This window comes from Myotis yumanensis, unplaced genomic scaffold (assembly GCF_028538775.1).
Source record: "Myotis yumanensis isolate MYYU_CA2020_CCGP unplaced genomic scaffold, mMyoYum1.0.hap1 SCAF_18, whole genome shotgun sequence".
Classification (NCBI taxonomy): Eukaryota; Metazoa; Chordata; class Mammalia; order Chiroptera; family Vespertilionidae; genus Myotis; species Myotis yumanensis.
This window is the reverse complement of record NW_027223769.1, coordinates 14362231-14378111: the sequence shown is the minus strand read 5'-3', so window position 1 is coordinate 14378111 and position 15881 is coordinate 14362231. Positions and strand designations below refer to the sequence as shown.

The following is a 15881-nucleotide window of genomic DNA, read 5'->3' as shown; positions in this document are numbered from 1 at the left end:
AGACAGAAAGTACAACTGTTGTTGCCGGGGGCTGAGGGAAGTAGGGAGCTAGTGTTTAATAGGAACAGAGTTTCCATGTGGGATAAAGAGAAAGTTCTGGAATAGGATGATGGTGATGATGGTTGCTCAACATTGGGAATGAACTTAATGCCACTGAACTATACACTTAAAAATGGTCAAGATGGCATATTTTGTGTTACGTTTATTTTACCACAATTTTATATATATATATATATATATATTTTATTGATTTTCCACAGAGAAGAAGGGAGAGGGGCAGAGAGCTAGAAACATCGATGAGAGAGATCGATCAGCTGCCTCCTGCACACCTCCCACTGGGGATGTGCCCGCAACCAAGGTACATGCCCTTGACCGGAATCGAACCTGGGACCCTTGAGTCCGCAGGCTGATGCTCTATCCACTGAGCCAAACCGGTTCGGCCATTTACCACAATTTTTAAAATGTGGAAAAGGGGTTGGGGGCAAGGGGGACAGGATGACTACCCCGCTGGGCGAGCTGAAGGTGGGTAGGTTTATCTTTATAGCTGTAACTACCTAGTAGGCAGTGATTGCCAGCTTCATGCAGAGCCGCGTGGGCGCGGGTGGTGCCGGGGCCTGTGGATGGAACCAGTGCCCAGTGGTCAGCCTGGTGCTCCCGGGCAGGGTTTGCTGCGAGGGGAAGACATTGTACTGGTTTTGCTGGGAACCAAGTCTCCAAAGCCCGTCGCCAGCCAGGCTGTCCTGCCGGCAAAGGCCTGGCCATCGTGGGGGAGGAAGGTGTTCAACAGCCCACGAGTCCCACCCATGGGGCACCTCCAGGCAGGTATGGCCAAGACTCACCATGTCTACCCTCCTGTCATTCCAGGTCACCTCTGCATCTCTCGAGGCACCGGCAGCCACCCACCCTCCCGCCCGGGAGCCCGAGCCCTGGCTGGGGACCCCAGCGGAGAGCCTGCTCAGAGGCCCCAAGACCGCCCAGGAGCTAGGGCCAGCCCGGTGTCAGCAGAGCAGCCTGGATGGGGCCGGACCAGACCTCGCCGGCACAGGTAGATGCCAGCTCTTTGTATCTCTAGGGCTTGGAGTGGATCGTGCTGCATTGGCAGGGAGGGGGCCCACAGCCAGTTCTGGCTCAGAGTTCCACCCCGTGAGCGCCGCTTTCTGGCTGAGAGCCTGGAGGCAGAGCCTCCCGTACTTGAGTTTGGATGTTTTTGCTTTTATCATCCTCAGGGATTAAACCAAATTGTGATTTAATCAGAATCCCTGCTTCTCGACACCCGCTCATCCTTGATTCACAGACAGCCTTTGTTTGTTGTGCGGTACTTATTTATCTCTATGTTTTATTATATGCACTCATTCATTTTAAAAATTAATGTGATGGATACCCATGAACCTGATACCCAGCCCAGGCATTAGACGGTCCATCGACCTTGATGCTCGTGCATCCTGCCCTGCCCCCCGCCGGAAGCACCATCTCAAGTTTGCTTTTTCCATAGCACCTGTGTTTGTCTAACCATCTTATGGCGTAGCTTTGCTAGAGGTTTGAATTCTGTGTCCCAGGGGCAGGCCCCCCTCACTTGGTGTTCCAAGGTACGACTGTGAATGTCACAAGCTGCCGCTCTGTTTTACTGCCATATACTGTTCCGTTGTTGTGCTGCTTGGCTCGTGTGCCCACTCTCTCGCCGCCGATGGCACAGGGGTCATTCCTGGGTTTTTCGGTTGTGAATGCGCCATGTCCCGGCACACGTCTCTCACAGGAGTTACCTCAGCTGGGCCAGATGGGGTAAGGACATTATCTTTAGAAAGATACTGCCCACTGGTTTCCGCTGTGGGCATTTCACTCCCACGCTGCCAGCCACGGAGACCCTGTCTGCCCCTCTTGGCACCGTCGGACATCCTCAGTTGGCTGATGGGCCTGTGAGTGTGGATCCTGAGGCATTGGTTGTGGGGCCTGTGGGCCCTGGGCTGGGGCAGTGAGTGGATCCCAGGTGGGGCTCTTTAGCTGGACTTCGGCATGTGGTGGACACCCACATTCTTACCCAGGAGGGTCCTTTGGGCCATATTTCTGTCAGTTGAGTGGGTTCCTGTGTGTATCCTGCCCTGTTGTTGCCCCTGAGAGGACTGAGTCCCGAGACCCCAGCCTGCCTTCCTGTGCTGGCCCACTATGTGGACAGCTGGCTAGAAACTCAGCTTGTTTGCGAAATGAGCCAGAGCTGGGAGGAGTCAGGCTAGCAGGTAAGGGGAGTGGGGGAGGGGGTGTTGCGGCAGCTGGCCTGCCCTGTTCTCCTGTCATCTGGGGCATTCATCTCCAAGGCAACCCCAGTACCACCTCTTTCTCTCTGTGATGTGGACTCAGCTAGGAAAGGGGCTGGGCCTCAGGCCAGGGACAGACCCTGCTGACCAGGAGCTTATGGGCAGATGGGGATGAGGTGGTCAGGTGGCAAGGGGGGCTTGCAGGTGGTGGGCAGGGATGCTTTAGGGGGAGCCATTCCTCCCGACTCCCCAGCACACTCAGAGCCTTGGACAAATGTCTTCTCCCATTCCGTGCCTCAGTTTTCTCATCTGAGAAGTGGGAATGAAGGCTAATGCGAGTGCCTGCCTCACAAGGCAGGTGTGAGGATTAATTAACCGGGACATGAAGAGCATTCAGTGCAGGTCCTGGCACCCTGAGTGCCCATAGTGCTGGCTGGTGTCAGCGCTATTGTTATTATAATGCCTAGTTACCCAGCTGGCGCCTCCTCTAGGCAGCGTGGAGCATCCCTGAGGCTGTTACTGTGACCTGCCTTCTCCCAGCTGCCCCTCAGCTCTGGGTAATAGCCTTCAAACCCATGACCCTCAGGGACACTCCCACCCTCCCGGGCTGGCACACACAAGGCCCAGCCCCCTGCCCTGGGGCTGCCTGGGGCAGGGCAGGGGCACAGGGCCCACGTCTGCCAGCTGCTCCCCATCAGGCTGCAGCCCTGCCTGGAGAGTAGGGGGTGCAGCTTCACAGCCAGAGACCCGCCAGGAGCTCCATCCTGCTGTCAGCCTCTCCCGGGGAGGCCGCTGCTGCTCAGAAACGTGACAGTGACTAATGGTTTATTACACACCTGCCACCTCTCATCCGGTGGGCGGGCACAGCCCTGGGCCAGCTATGCACTGCCAGCTGCACAGCGGGGCGGGCACAGAGGGTGAGCACGTTCAGACATGTGGACACACATAAGCGCAGGGACACACAGGGACAGAGCTGGCAATGCACCACACACAAGCACGCAGATACACACAGGCACATACATACAGCTACACACGCACACACGGGCACCATGATTCTCATACACACACACACACACACACACATACACACACACAGGCAGGCAACCCTGTCGCTTCCTCTCTCCAGAGCTCTGAGTCCCTCTGTCTTCTCCACTGTTCCCCCTGCCCCCTGCAGTGATGGCTTCCACCACAGTATGAGCTGGGGCAGGGCCTTTTGGAGAAGGACAGTGGGCTGCGGTCAGGTCAGGGGGTGCATCTATTGCCTTGGAGCGTAATTACCCATTGCAGTCCCTCAGTTCCCCACAAATGTCTGATACGTGGGGACAGCAGCATTTGCCATGGGAAGGAAGCTGTCACACGAAGAACCCTTGTTGTGGGCCCGGTGGTTCTGTCAAGGTGAAGGCTGTGCGGCAGAGCTTTCCGAGTGCCCACCTGGGGTGTGGTCACCTGCTGGCTGCAGGGAGTGTCGCTCCAGGGCTGTGGGGGAACTGGAAGGCAAGGCACAAACCTTGGGCTGAACATCTTCTCCAGCCGGAGGGAGAAGGGTGCAACCAAACTCCTGCCATGAGGCATCCTTCCCTTGTAGGGCAGCAAGCCCCCAGCTCAGCACTCTCCAACCTTCTTACGCGTTTAGTCAAAGGAAGCTCCATTTCTCATGTGTCACTTGCATGTGGTATAAAATCCAGCGAGAGGACACTCCTAATTCATCATCACTGATGGGAACAGGCAATCCTGAACAATTGTCTTGGTGCTGTCGCAGCCTCCGTAGGAGACATGCAGCACCATCTGGGGATAAGCAGGGGCGTGGCTTGGTGTCAGAGACCCAGGTTCAAGTTCCTAAGTCTCTCGGCACTGCCGATTCCCAGCCACAGGACTTCCGCAAGGTTCAGAACATTCCCAAAGCTTAGCTGCCCGAGTCAGTGTGATACAAAAGAAATCTTCCTTGTAGCTTAATATCGGTGGTGGGATGAACACCAAGGAGGCACCCAGGGCTGCCGTGCAAGGTTGTGCAGGTTACACACTGCACAACTCCAGGGGGTGCCGTTCTCATCGTGGTCTCTGTAAGTGCTCCCTGCATGGCCATTAGGGCTGCCCTGCTGCCTTGCTGAGTGGTGGCCCCATAGTTGTGCCACGTGGGCCCTGGATGTCCTTTCTGAGCTATGGGGCGGCTTTAAACGTGGTTAATAATATCGTCATTAGCCCTGGCCAGTGTGACTCAGTTGGTTGGGCATCATCCATGCACTTAAAGGTTGCCGGTTCAATTCTCGATCAGGGCACATGCCAGGTTGCATGCAGAAGGTAGCTGATCTGTTTCACTATCACACCAATGTTTCTCTCCCACCCCCTCCTTCCTCTCTCTCTTAAAATCAATAAAAAGTCTTTTAAAAAATAATGTCTTTATTAATTGAGATAGTGGAAACTGCAAACCCTCTGATGGGGCTGGGGTCGGGTCACAGAAAACCAGGCGGAGGTGGAGTCTCCAGTTAGAGCCACGTTCCTAGGGCCTGGGCGTTGAATGTTTATAGGAGCCGACGTCCATCGTGGGCCCACTTCGTTTTCCTCCTCCTTTCCCCTGTAGCCACGTGTTTAAATGAGTGTGTGTTGGGTGTGCTTAGGGTGTGGACGTCTTCGAGCGTGCAGATCCCTGCGTACAAATCCTGCCTCTGCTCCTTCCGGGCTTTGGTTTCTAGGCAGACAACCTCTCTGTGCCTCAGCTCCCCCAGTTTTGAGGCCCTGAGAGCTGATCCATGTCCAGTGCTCAGCACAGCGCCTAGCACATGGGAATGGCCGAGAGCACGAGCTGGTGACCACCCGAAGTCCTGGCCCCACAAAGGCCTTTGTCTCTTTGTTGGGCAAACAAGCTCCCAGCTGGCCAGGGTTGGGTCTCCTTGGCCAGGAAGGCAGGGCCTCCGCTTGGGTACTTGGCTCGGGCCCCCAGAAGTCCTTGGCAGGTCTCGCTTGGAGCGGGTACTGGTGCTGAGTGCTTTGATGAAGGCGCTGGAGGACTTCGGCCCCCGCTGCCAGGCGGCAGCTGCTTGGAGGGCACGGGCGGCCGGGTTTGGCCGCAGCCTCTCCAGCCCAGCGGGTAAGCCCCCCTCTTCCCAGCTTTAAGGGAAAGGCATCTTATGCAGCACGAGCACCGCCCTTCTCTGTCACTCCTCTCCCTTGTGCGTCTCCAGCCACGCTGGGATCCAACGGCAGTTTTCTCTCCGACTGGGGCTGTGTTTATCTTCTGTGACACTGGGGAGCTCAGAGCTTGCAAGTCGGGGCAGGAGGCCTGGACGCCTAGGCAGGCTGGAGGCTCTTCACTTGTAAGTCGATCTCTCCCCAGAAGCCTCTTCGAATGTTGAGTGGGACTTACTGTGCTGGGCCCCCTTCCGTGCTGGGCCTTCCAGACGCTTCCCGCCTCTCTGTCTATTACTGTTCCTGCTTACCCAGGTCTGGTGGCTTTCAGCTGGTCCCCTTGGCTAGTGTGTGATTGTCTGTCTGACTGATTCAGATTTCCATGAAATAATAAAGAAATTAACTTGGGCAACTTAATAAACCGATAAACTGAGCATTGACTTAAATGCAGTTCATAATGGCACAAAGATAAAAGCGGCCTATATACCTGGCACAGTTGCTGTTAACGGGGGCTGTTTGCCTTGGGGTCTAATTTCTTTCCAAATAATTTGTGGTCAAGATTTCAGGTGGAAAAGAAGAGGTCAGTGGAACCACAGATATGACTGTTCGGGGACTCTGCATGGGGTGCTGGAGCCCCGTAACCACCCACAGGCCAGCCCTCCATGGTTACTGCACTGTGGCGCACCTGTCCGCCACCGGCCGTGGTCTGTACCTTCCCACTGGCCTGCGTTCCCCTCAACAGGGTTCAAGCTGATAAGCTGGAAGCTGGCCCTTGGGGACCTGAGCTGTCACAGTTTGGAATCATATGGGTTAAATTGTCTCGAAAGCATCATTTGTAATGCTCCGGCTGTGCCCACACCAACTTTCACTCATGACCTTCTCATTGAGAGCAGAAACCATTTGAAAGTTGGGCATCTCTCCCAGCGCCCTTTGCTTGTATCTTCACCAGGACACCAGTCCAACGCAGTTACGATTGCTCGTTCACACATCTGTCTTCACCTCTGTCCTGCCCTTCACGTGTTCATTTGCTCACAGATAGCTACTGAACACTTACAATGTGCCAAAGACTGCATCGGACACTGGGGGGCACATTGGTGCACAAAACAGGCACAAAATCCTGCCCCCAAGAACTTTCATTTAAGAGAAAGGCAAATAACTCACGAATAAGCAAGTTGATGTGTGATACCAGGTGGTGACAAGTAGGGTAGGAGACGTGGAGACATGAGAGCTGTGACTTTAGACAGGGTGGTCCCAGAGGGCCTGGCTGAGGAGGTGGCATTAGGCCAAGAGCTCCAGCCTAAGGGACAAGCAAGTGCCAAGGCCCTGAGGCAGCCCGTGCTCAGCACACTCTCCATCTCCACGAAGGCAGGAACCGTATCTTACTGTCTCTATCTCTCCAGTGCCTGGCACGGTGCACATAACAGCTGGTCTTGGTGCTTGTTGAGTGAATATACGCTTTTCAGTCAGCTGGTGCTGGGGGGCGGCATAGCGGGGAGAGGTAAAGAGGAAATGAGATTCTTATCAGCAAAGGGGATGTGTGTCTTCCTGAACTTCCTGGGCCCTGAGGGCTGACCTTGCTATATGTCAGGTGCTGTGAGTCTGGGGACAATTTTTTTCTTAGGTCTATTGGTTTCCTGTGGCTGCTGTTACAAACTACCATGAACTTGGTGGCTTAAAGCAACACAAGTTTATTGAAATTAAGGTGTCGCAGGGCTGTGTTGCTTCTAGGGGCTCCAGGGGAGAATTGGTGTCCTTCCTTTCCTATCTTCTAGAGGCCACCTGCATGCCTTGGCTCATGGCCCCACATCACTGCAACCTCTTACTTCTGTCATCACACTTCCTACAGCCCCCCCCCCCCCCGCCCCTGCGCCTCCTTCTTTTAAGGACCCTTGGGATGGCATTGGACCCACCCAGATAATCCAGAATAATTTCCCATCCCAATGTCCATAACGTAATCACAGCTGCAAAGTCCCTTCTGCCATAGAAAATGCCACGTTCACAGGTTACAGGAATTAGGACGTGGATATCTTAAGGGCCCTTGTTTGACCAGCTACACTAGTCATTCTGCCGGGCTGAGCAGGCCATGTGCAGCCTGCAGGCGTAGGGTCCATGCTCACGACAGAAGAGCAGGCAGGCTGGTGAGGCCTGCCCCGGAAGCAGGAATTTACTGAGTGCTGACTTTGAACCAGACACAGTTGTAGGTGCTTTGCCAGGACTGGCCCTCGGGCCTCATGGCCGTTCCGCCAGAAAAGTCCTGATTTAACCCCAGCAGGAGCGCCTGGGCCGCTCTGAGTCAGCGACTCCTCAGGAACGCGGGGATAGCAGCACCTTTCTCATGGGGTTGTTGCTGTGAAGATGACCTCAGTTACTAACCGCATTTAGAATGGGGATGGGGGTCCCCAGGCCACTCTGGCTGGGGGTATCCTAAGAAGGTCTCAGGTGCAGTTTGGCGTTTGCCCAGCAGGTGGTGCAACAAAGCACTGGGAACATGGCCAAAGGCACAGCCCTTGGGCCGCCCCTACCCCAGTCCCCTGGTCCTGCTGCCTATGCTGGCTGTGGGAGAGCTAATTCACTGGAAGACCCAATAAGGCTCTCCCATGGCCTCCTACCATCACACCCCAGGAAGCAGCCTGTGGGCCCACCTTCGGGCACACACTGAGCACCCTCCTGGGCCCAGCCTGTGCCATAAAGCAGCTGAGCAGTGTTCCCCACCCCCAGGAAATGATGAGCCCTTCTGCCCCCAGATAGGCCAGAGGAGTCCTCACAAGGGGCAGAAAGGCAGAGAAAGTGCAGCGCAGCCAGGAGGGTTCCAGGGAGGAGGCAGCACTTGAACTGGGTATCTGGACCCTTGAAGGCAGAGAGGAGGTCTCTCAGGGAGGAGACCAAGAGCTAAGTCCCAGATGATGGTAGGCCTCTTCCCTCCCCCGCTTGCCTTCATGCCCCTCTCCAAGTCTCCCATGGGAGCTCGTCTGTGGGGCCCCAGACACCACAGGTCCGGGGCAGGCCCTCCCTGGAGCTGCCCTCCGAGTCTGTGACCCACCCTGCTCTGCCTGCTCATCAGCCCCCTTCTCGCCCACAGTCCCTGCATCCTCCTGCCTTCCCTTTCCTGTTACAGCCCCTCCTCCCACAGGGCACCCGAAGTCCCCTTCGTCCAGGGCGTGGAGCTTGCGCCCTCTCCTTCCACCTAAGCTGAGCTGTCCCCGGCCCTTTCTCTCTGGCACTTGCCCTTGGCATTGATGACCTCCGGGAATGCCCGCATGGATGGCTCCTGCTGCTTGGGGAACAGCGGAGCACCTATGGGACTGCTGCCTAGCGTATGGCAGGTGCTCAGAATAGACTGTTGAATGATTATGTGGATGAGCAAAGGTGCCCTTGATCGGGGGAGGGGTCACATTGTGAGACCCTCGTGGGGTCTGGGGTCCCCTCTACTCCCCGGGGCACAGCAGTTCTCCCATGTGCAGTAAACACCTCAGGCCACTGGGTCCTGCTGGGAGAAGTACAGCCAGAGTTTGCAGGGAAAGCAGGAAGTGGCCGTGCAGCTCTCAGCTCCCGCCACCGTCCGGAGCCCTCAGGCTCCTGTCTGCAGCTCAGGGTGTGTGCCAGCGGGTGGAGGCTGGGGGAGGGGGGGCAGGAGGAGGGCCTGCTGTCTGCCCGCGTGGTTGTGCTGCGGCTTGCTCTCTCTTGCATGCTCTCTTTCTCTCCCAACTGACTTCTCAGGAGTTTGCTCCTGAACCTGAACGGCGGACCCGGGAGTCTCCCTCTGCTCCTCCAGCCACTGCGCCACCCCCCTCATCTGTCCCCAGGCTGAAGGGAGCTGCTCCCAGGCAGCCAGGCCAGCCCAGGGGGCCAGGAGCCAGACTGGTCAGTTCTCATGGACCAGAAGAGCCCCAAGTGGAAAGTGCTCCTGCTGGGTGAGTTCCCCGGGATGGCCCCACGCTGGGCTGTGGAGGGGGGTGTGGGTTCTGGGACAGGGCCCCGACTTCCAGGAGATGAGCTGGGGTGGTGGTGGGGGGCGGAGTGTTGAACTGTGACTCGGCGAGGGGTGCGTGTCCTGGCTGCAGGGGCACACAGTGTGTTGTGGAGCATGAGCACAGCTCAGGAGGTAGATATTGTACCCCCAGGCGCCCCAGTCTGAGCACAGGGGGACTCTGGGCAGAGCATTGAGGCATGGCAGCAAGCGCCACAGCCCCTGGGGACCTGTCCTGGGCATATTCCCCAGGCCCTGCCATGGGCAGCTTCCTCTTCCCACTGTGCGTTACAGAACACAGGCTGGCACAGGGCCTAGCACTGGGCACCTGCGGGTGAGCACAGGTGAGCCTGTTATCATCCCAGCCGCCAGGGGCAAAGGGCAGAGGTAGCTCCCTGGGAGCCAAGTAGCTTACAGAGGTCACTGAATCCACCCTCTTTTCCTACAGAGGGGGAAACTGAGGCACAGAGGAGGGAGCTCTCCTACCAGGGGCCACCCAGCCACCAGGAACAGAGCAGGGTCTAGAACCTGGGTGACCTGTCTCCCAAGCCACCTCCTCTCCCAGAAGTGGGAGGAAAGAGCGGAAGAGGCCAGGGGAGGAGCAGGTGGAGAAGGCCAAGGATGGATCTAAGCCTCCGAGGAGACCCTGGGTCTAAGCCTCCGTGAAGACCCTGGGTGGGGACAGGTGACACCAAAGCCCTGGAGCTTCTCGTTCCTGTACCAGGTGGGGGGTGGGTCTTCTCTACATCCCCCTTCCTCCCATCACAACCAGCTTTTTGGTCAACACAGGTGACATGCAGGGCCCCAGGCTAGGAGGTGGCAGGCATAGACTCTGGCCTGACCCTCCACTCCTTGGCTTGAATTTAATCTAAGTAAAAAGCGACACACTGCCCACCCACAAGCAGGCCAGCTGTGACATGGTGAGCTTCCTGTCCCAGTAGTCAAGTCAGATCCACCAAACCTTTGGAGAGGCTGTGGAGGGCAGAGGTCAGATGGGAAAATCTTCTTGTTGAGTCTCAGATCCAGGCCTGTCCTCCTCTGTGCACCTCATCTGTGCAGCGAGACCATAGCAGTTGACATTTAGCAAGCACCTACTGTATACCAAGGCTCTGCCACACTTGGCAGGAGCCAGTGCATTGAACCCTCACAATACCCTGGGAGCTAGATGCTGTTCTTCTCCTCCCCATGTTCCAGATGGGAAGACTGAGGCACAGAGGGGTCAGATGATGTGGTGATGGGCACTGGGCTGGTCCGTTGAGTGGCAGAACCGGGGTGCAAAGTGTGGCACAGAGCTGGCACCCTGAACCACCATGCAGGATAAGATGTAGCCTCAATTATGGGAAGTCCAGCCCCATTTGAGAAGTCCAGAAGGTTCCAGAATCACCGCAGGGCTTTGGCTTGGAGGACAGTGGGCAGTGGCTTTCCATGTCCTCTGCTAGGCTGAGGACAACCCCAGACCTGCCAGGATAAGCAGGTGCCAGGCAATGAGGCATCTGTGGTGATGGGAGGTGGGGCACCTTGTCCACCCAGGGGGTGCCGGGGCAGCACTCTCAGATCTTGTCTGCCTCACGGGTGCTGGGAGAACAGCCAGGGGCCATCAGGTGCTTTCTGTTCCCATCACTCGGGCACAGCCCCAGCTCCGGCCCCTTCCTCACTCCCTTGGCTGGCCAGCCCGGGCCCACCTGCTTGCCTGCATGGCTGGTAGCAAACTTGCCCCAGGGGGCCCAAGGCCCCATTTCCCAAACTGCCTGATACCCATGCCTGCACTTGCTGCGATCCAGACCATCTTAATCAAAGCTGAGCACTGGCCTGGATTGTTTTGGCACAGAGCCTTGCTGGGAGGTGTCTCCCTTATTCCAGGTGCAACTCAGCCCTGCCTCCTCCAGGAAGCCTTCCATGATTGCTCAGGACCTCCCTTTTCCCCCTTTCCTTCAATATTATATCTTTTCCTCGGGTTCAAAGTGGGAAGAAAGCTTACTTGGCTTCAGCTAGCTCTAAACTGGGGCACATTTGAGAGCATAGGAGGCGGTATTATTTATTATACGAGGATGTTAGGTGAACAGTGGGCCTGTCCCTGGCAAATCAGGACATAACAGTTCCCTGGCTTATAACACAATCATTAGCTATTTTGGAGGTGCCTTCTCTGGTTATTTCTCTTTCTTGTCAAACAAAACAGGCAAAAGTGGGAAGAGGGAGGGAAGGAAAGGGAAAGGAAAGATGAAGAGCTCAGGCTCTTGTATCTGCTCCTTGCTAGTGGAGCCTCAGTTTCCTCATCTGTAAAGTGGGGCTGCTGCGGGCAGCTGCCGCATAGGGTCCCTGTGAAGGTTACATGAGGCAATGTGCATAGCAAACGTTTAATCACAGTATTGCCGTTGCTGGTACATGTCCTGTCCTCACCTCCGTCTCCTTCCAGCACCAAGTGGAGTCAGGTGAGCCTCTGATACGCGGACTGCTGCCTAGAAGAGGGTCTGCACACTAACCATTCCTAGGATAGGTGGGTGGGTGGATGTGGAGGATGGCTGGGCGGGAAGGGTACATGGTGTTGGAGGCTTGAATGAAGAACGAACGAATGCGGTGTCTCCCCTCTTCCCAGGAGGCCCCAAGACCTTGGCCAACTGGCAGCAGGCAGTCGGGGACAGGTGTGACTGTGCTTTGTCCCCACGGCCCCCCGCTGCCATGGCAGCGCCAGATTCTCTCTGCATGGCCGGGTGTTGTCTGCCAGGCCACCCTCTCTCCCTCCCTCTTGGCACCTCAGGACAGACAGGTCAAGTGGGTTTCTAGATCAGCAGCTCCTTATCCAGTCTCTCTGGGGACTTTCTCTCTCTCTCTCTCTCTCTCTCTCTCTCTCTCTCTCTCTCTCTCTCTCTGTCAGTGTGTGTCAGCGATTCTGAGTTTGTGTGGTTCTGTGTGCGTGACAATGTGTGCGTCCAGCAGGCCCAGCATGTGAGGTGGCCCCTGCGGCTTTGAGCCGAGGGAATTAGTAAACAGACAGTGGCTTTGGCAGCTGGCCAGGCCCACCATCCCTGGAGGCTGGGAGGGGTGGAGACGTGACACACTTGACCTGCTGGTTCAGTGGGGGCTGTGGAAGAAGAGGCCCCTGAGGCCAGCTTTTGGAACCCCAAACCTCACCCCACCCCACCCCCCGAGGCAGGGAGAAGGCCCCTGTCCTCAATAGAGCAAGGACAGCTGAGAGAAAAACCAGATTCTTCCCCTCAGTGCCATTGGCCCCACGCTCTCTCCTACGGGGGCCGAGAGACCATCCCAGACACCCCTTACTTCCCAAATATGGCATGAAAAGTGGGGCTCCGGACCTGCCCTGGGTTGGGATCCTGGCACTGCCATTTAGAGCTGTGTGGCCCAGACGAGCCACCTAACCTCTCTGGGCTACTTCCTGCCATAAAGCTCGCTGGCCGGGGCTATGAGAATGGAGTGGGTCCCCTCAGGACAACCCAGCTTGGCCGTGTGAACTGGCAGCACCCTGGTTGTCGCTGTTCCCATCATCACTGCTGCTCTTGTCTGAGCATCAGAGCCCCAGTGTCACCTCCGGGACCACCCCCAGCCCACCCCCTCCAAGTGGGAAGAAACGCAGGAACCTTAGGACCCTGGCTGGACCAGGGAGGACCACATTTGACCCTTACCAGGCCCAGGGTGGGAGGCAGGCCACCAAGGTGAGACACAGCCCCATTATCCAGAACCACGTGCTCAGAAGTCGTCAGAAAATGCCACCCTGGGGGCAACCCCCGGCCACCCTCCCCACCTCTGATCCTCTGACCCTCTTCTCCTCACCCAGCGGGTACGGGAAGGGAAGAAGCATTTATTAAGCACCTAGTGCATGCCAGCTCTCAAGCCATTAGCCTGTTTACAGATAAGGAAACTCCGTCTCAGGAGAGTGGGAGGCCTCTTCTGGGATACTCGGGACCTGGGACCCGCCCAGCAATTCCGAAGCAGAAATCCCCACCAGGCATCAACCTCTACACTCTGGGTCAGCCTCCCTCCTGCCTCCTTGGGCCTGAGCAACCGCCCTCAGCCCCCTATGTCCCCAAGTGCCCCTCCCCCACCGCAGCTGGTGCACCTTCGCTTCCTCCTCCTGCCCCCAGGAAGCAGAGCACAGCGAGATGGCCCACAGCACAGTCTCAGGAACTAGGCGTGCGGACAGGTCAGTGCATGCCTTCTGAGAATCACTTTGCCAATCTGTAGAGTGGGGATGACCAAACATCTCCATCTTCTCTGGTGTTGGGGATGCTGGGCTGCTATGCGTGCTGCTGCTGCTGCTGTAGCCCTGCCCTTCAGCCGCTACCCCCCTTCCCCATCTTTAGGGACAGTCCCGGCCCCCAGGGGCAGGTCTGGGGTGAGTTCGGTGGCTGGGTGGGCTGGTCTGGCCCGCCTTGCGTCTCCCTAATGGCAGGTTTGGTCACAGACAGAGCCTGTGGCCTGGCGATGTGGGGTGGTGGCTCTGCTCCCACCCGCCCGCCCTGTGGTCCCAGCGGGGACACGTGAACACAGCCTGGCTCTGTTCTCCGAGCTGTGGGAGGCAGGCTGTCACCGCGGGAGCCAGGAGCTGGAGGTGCGCCCAGGCGGGGGGGAGGGGCGGCAGATGTCTGAGCCTTCATCCCTCACTGCCAGGTCCTGCCAAGCCACAGGTGCCCCCGCAGCACAAGGTTTGAGTGGGGGTCCCACTGGGCCAGGGCTGGGCTGGGTAAGGGGGCACTGTGAAGGGGCATGAAGAGTAGCAAGGAGGGGTCATTTGGGAGGGAGAGCTGTTCTGTTCTGGGGAAAGAGGTTTGTCTAAAGCGACGCAGGCCATCAGCACACCCCCTGCATGGCCACCACCACCAGGGCTGGGGGTCCAATGGTCTCCGACTGCTTCTGCTGTCGGGCAGGCCGTGTGCTGCACAGTCTCGGGGGCCGTTCAGGTAGAGTCGTGCAGTGGCCCAGGGCCTCCCTCGCATCTTTTCCACCGACCACATTTTGATTTTAGGTCTGGAATTCTGGTTACCTTTGATCATAAGCCTGGAATGCTGGTGGGGGTGATGTGTGTGAGTGATTGTGGATGAAGGGGCGCCCATGGTGGGCCGCACACGGTCTGAGGGTTTGGGGGCGTTGCAGGAAGCCTTGTCTAGTCCTCAGAGGTCAGAGGGACATCTGTGTGTCTCAGGACAGCCTGTGCACCCATTCACCACAGGCATCTATGTAGCGGCAGAACTGGTGGGAACCCTGCCGCCTGGCCCCTGCCGGTCCCTCCGTGGCTCCTTGCCAAACATAAAGTCTTAACTCAAGGGCTCACAGTTGGGCTGCGGGCCAAACGGAACCTGGGAATTGACGCCAGTAGAAACCTTTCCTCACTGTGTGACCTGGGGCACGTTACCTAATCTCTCTGTGCCTTAGCTCTCTCATCTGAAAAGTGGAGGGTTGTGGGTGGATGGAATGAGATCATGATGGAAAGCACTTGCAGCAGGGACAGTGAGTAGACAATGCCAATTACTTCTTCTCGCTCCAGGGGTCCTGGGTAGAGACTTCCTCTAACACAGCGGTTCTCAACCTGTGGGTCGAGACCCCTTTGGCGGTCGAACGACCCTCTCACAGGGGTCGCCTAAGACCATCCTGTATATCAGATATTTACATTACGATTCATAACACTAGCAACATGACAGTTATGAAATAGCAACGAAAATAATTTTATGGTTGGGTCACAACATGAGCAACTGTATTTAAAGGGCCAGAAGGTTGAGAACCACTGCTCTAACACTTGGAGGTCCTGGCAGGCGGGAGGTTGGGGCTCACCTTCCTTGTCCCCTAGAGGTGGCAGGGCAGCAGGGATGAGCCCTGGATTCATAAACACCTTCAGGGTTGCAGGGGGAGGCCTCCCTCTGGTGTCCGTGGGAGCTGGCCTGTGGAGATTGTGCTGGAACTTCTATGCTGGCACAGAGGAAACCACAGGCTCCGTGGTGGCCACTCAGCCTTATCTCGGGCCTCCTGCAGGCAGCCCTGTCCCTAGGAGAGGGCTTATCAGCCTGGCCATCTGCGCCCCAGCCCGCCTGGGGACTCCTGCGGTTTGGTGGATTTCTCTGGGAATGGCTGCCCATCTCCTGGAGGTCAGGATGAGGCGGGCCAGGGCAGGGAGCTTGGACAGAGAGGAGGCCTGCTCTCCATGCTTTGCACAGATTCAATCTTTGAATCCTCTCCAGGCCTCTAAAGAGGCAGGTGCACTTATGAACCCATCTTAGAGGCGAGGAGGCTGAGGTCTGGGTCAGCCTTTGTGCCCTGGGACCTTAGGCACAACCTAGGTCTCTGGGTGTGCTGGGCAGGCCACCGGGCATGGAAAATGGCCCCCCGTCTCCCTTCACTTCCTTGGTCCCCAGCCATCTGGCTGCCTTAGTGCCTCTGCCATCTTCTCCCCTCGGGAGACGTTCTGCTGAAACAGCGGTGGGGGTAGCAGAATCGGACCCTCCCCACCGGTGCAAACAGAGGACTAAAGAATAAAACTACCTGGCTTGCAGTCTCAGCTCTGGCACTTACTGGCTGGCAAATCTGGACAAGCCCCC

General features: G+C 57.1%; 1 protein-coding gene across 4 annotated transcripts in view; it reads left to right on the top strand.

Moving 5' to 3' along the window:
- The window catches only part of GSE1 (Gse1 coiled-coil protein), a 419522-nt gene that overhangs the window by 157578 nt on the left and 246063 nt on the right, over positions 1-15881 (top strand). For all 4 annotated transcript variants that reach the window (XM_070398663.1, XM_070398662.1, XM_070398661.1 and 1 more), the window contains one exon: positions 865-1045. In XM_070398663.1, the coding sequence (XP_070254764.1) occupies positions 865-1045 (181 nt within the window). The remainder of the gene's footprint in view (positions 1-864; positions 1046-15881) is intronic.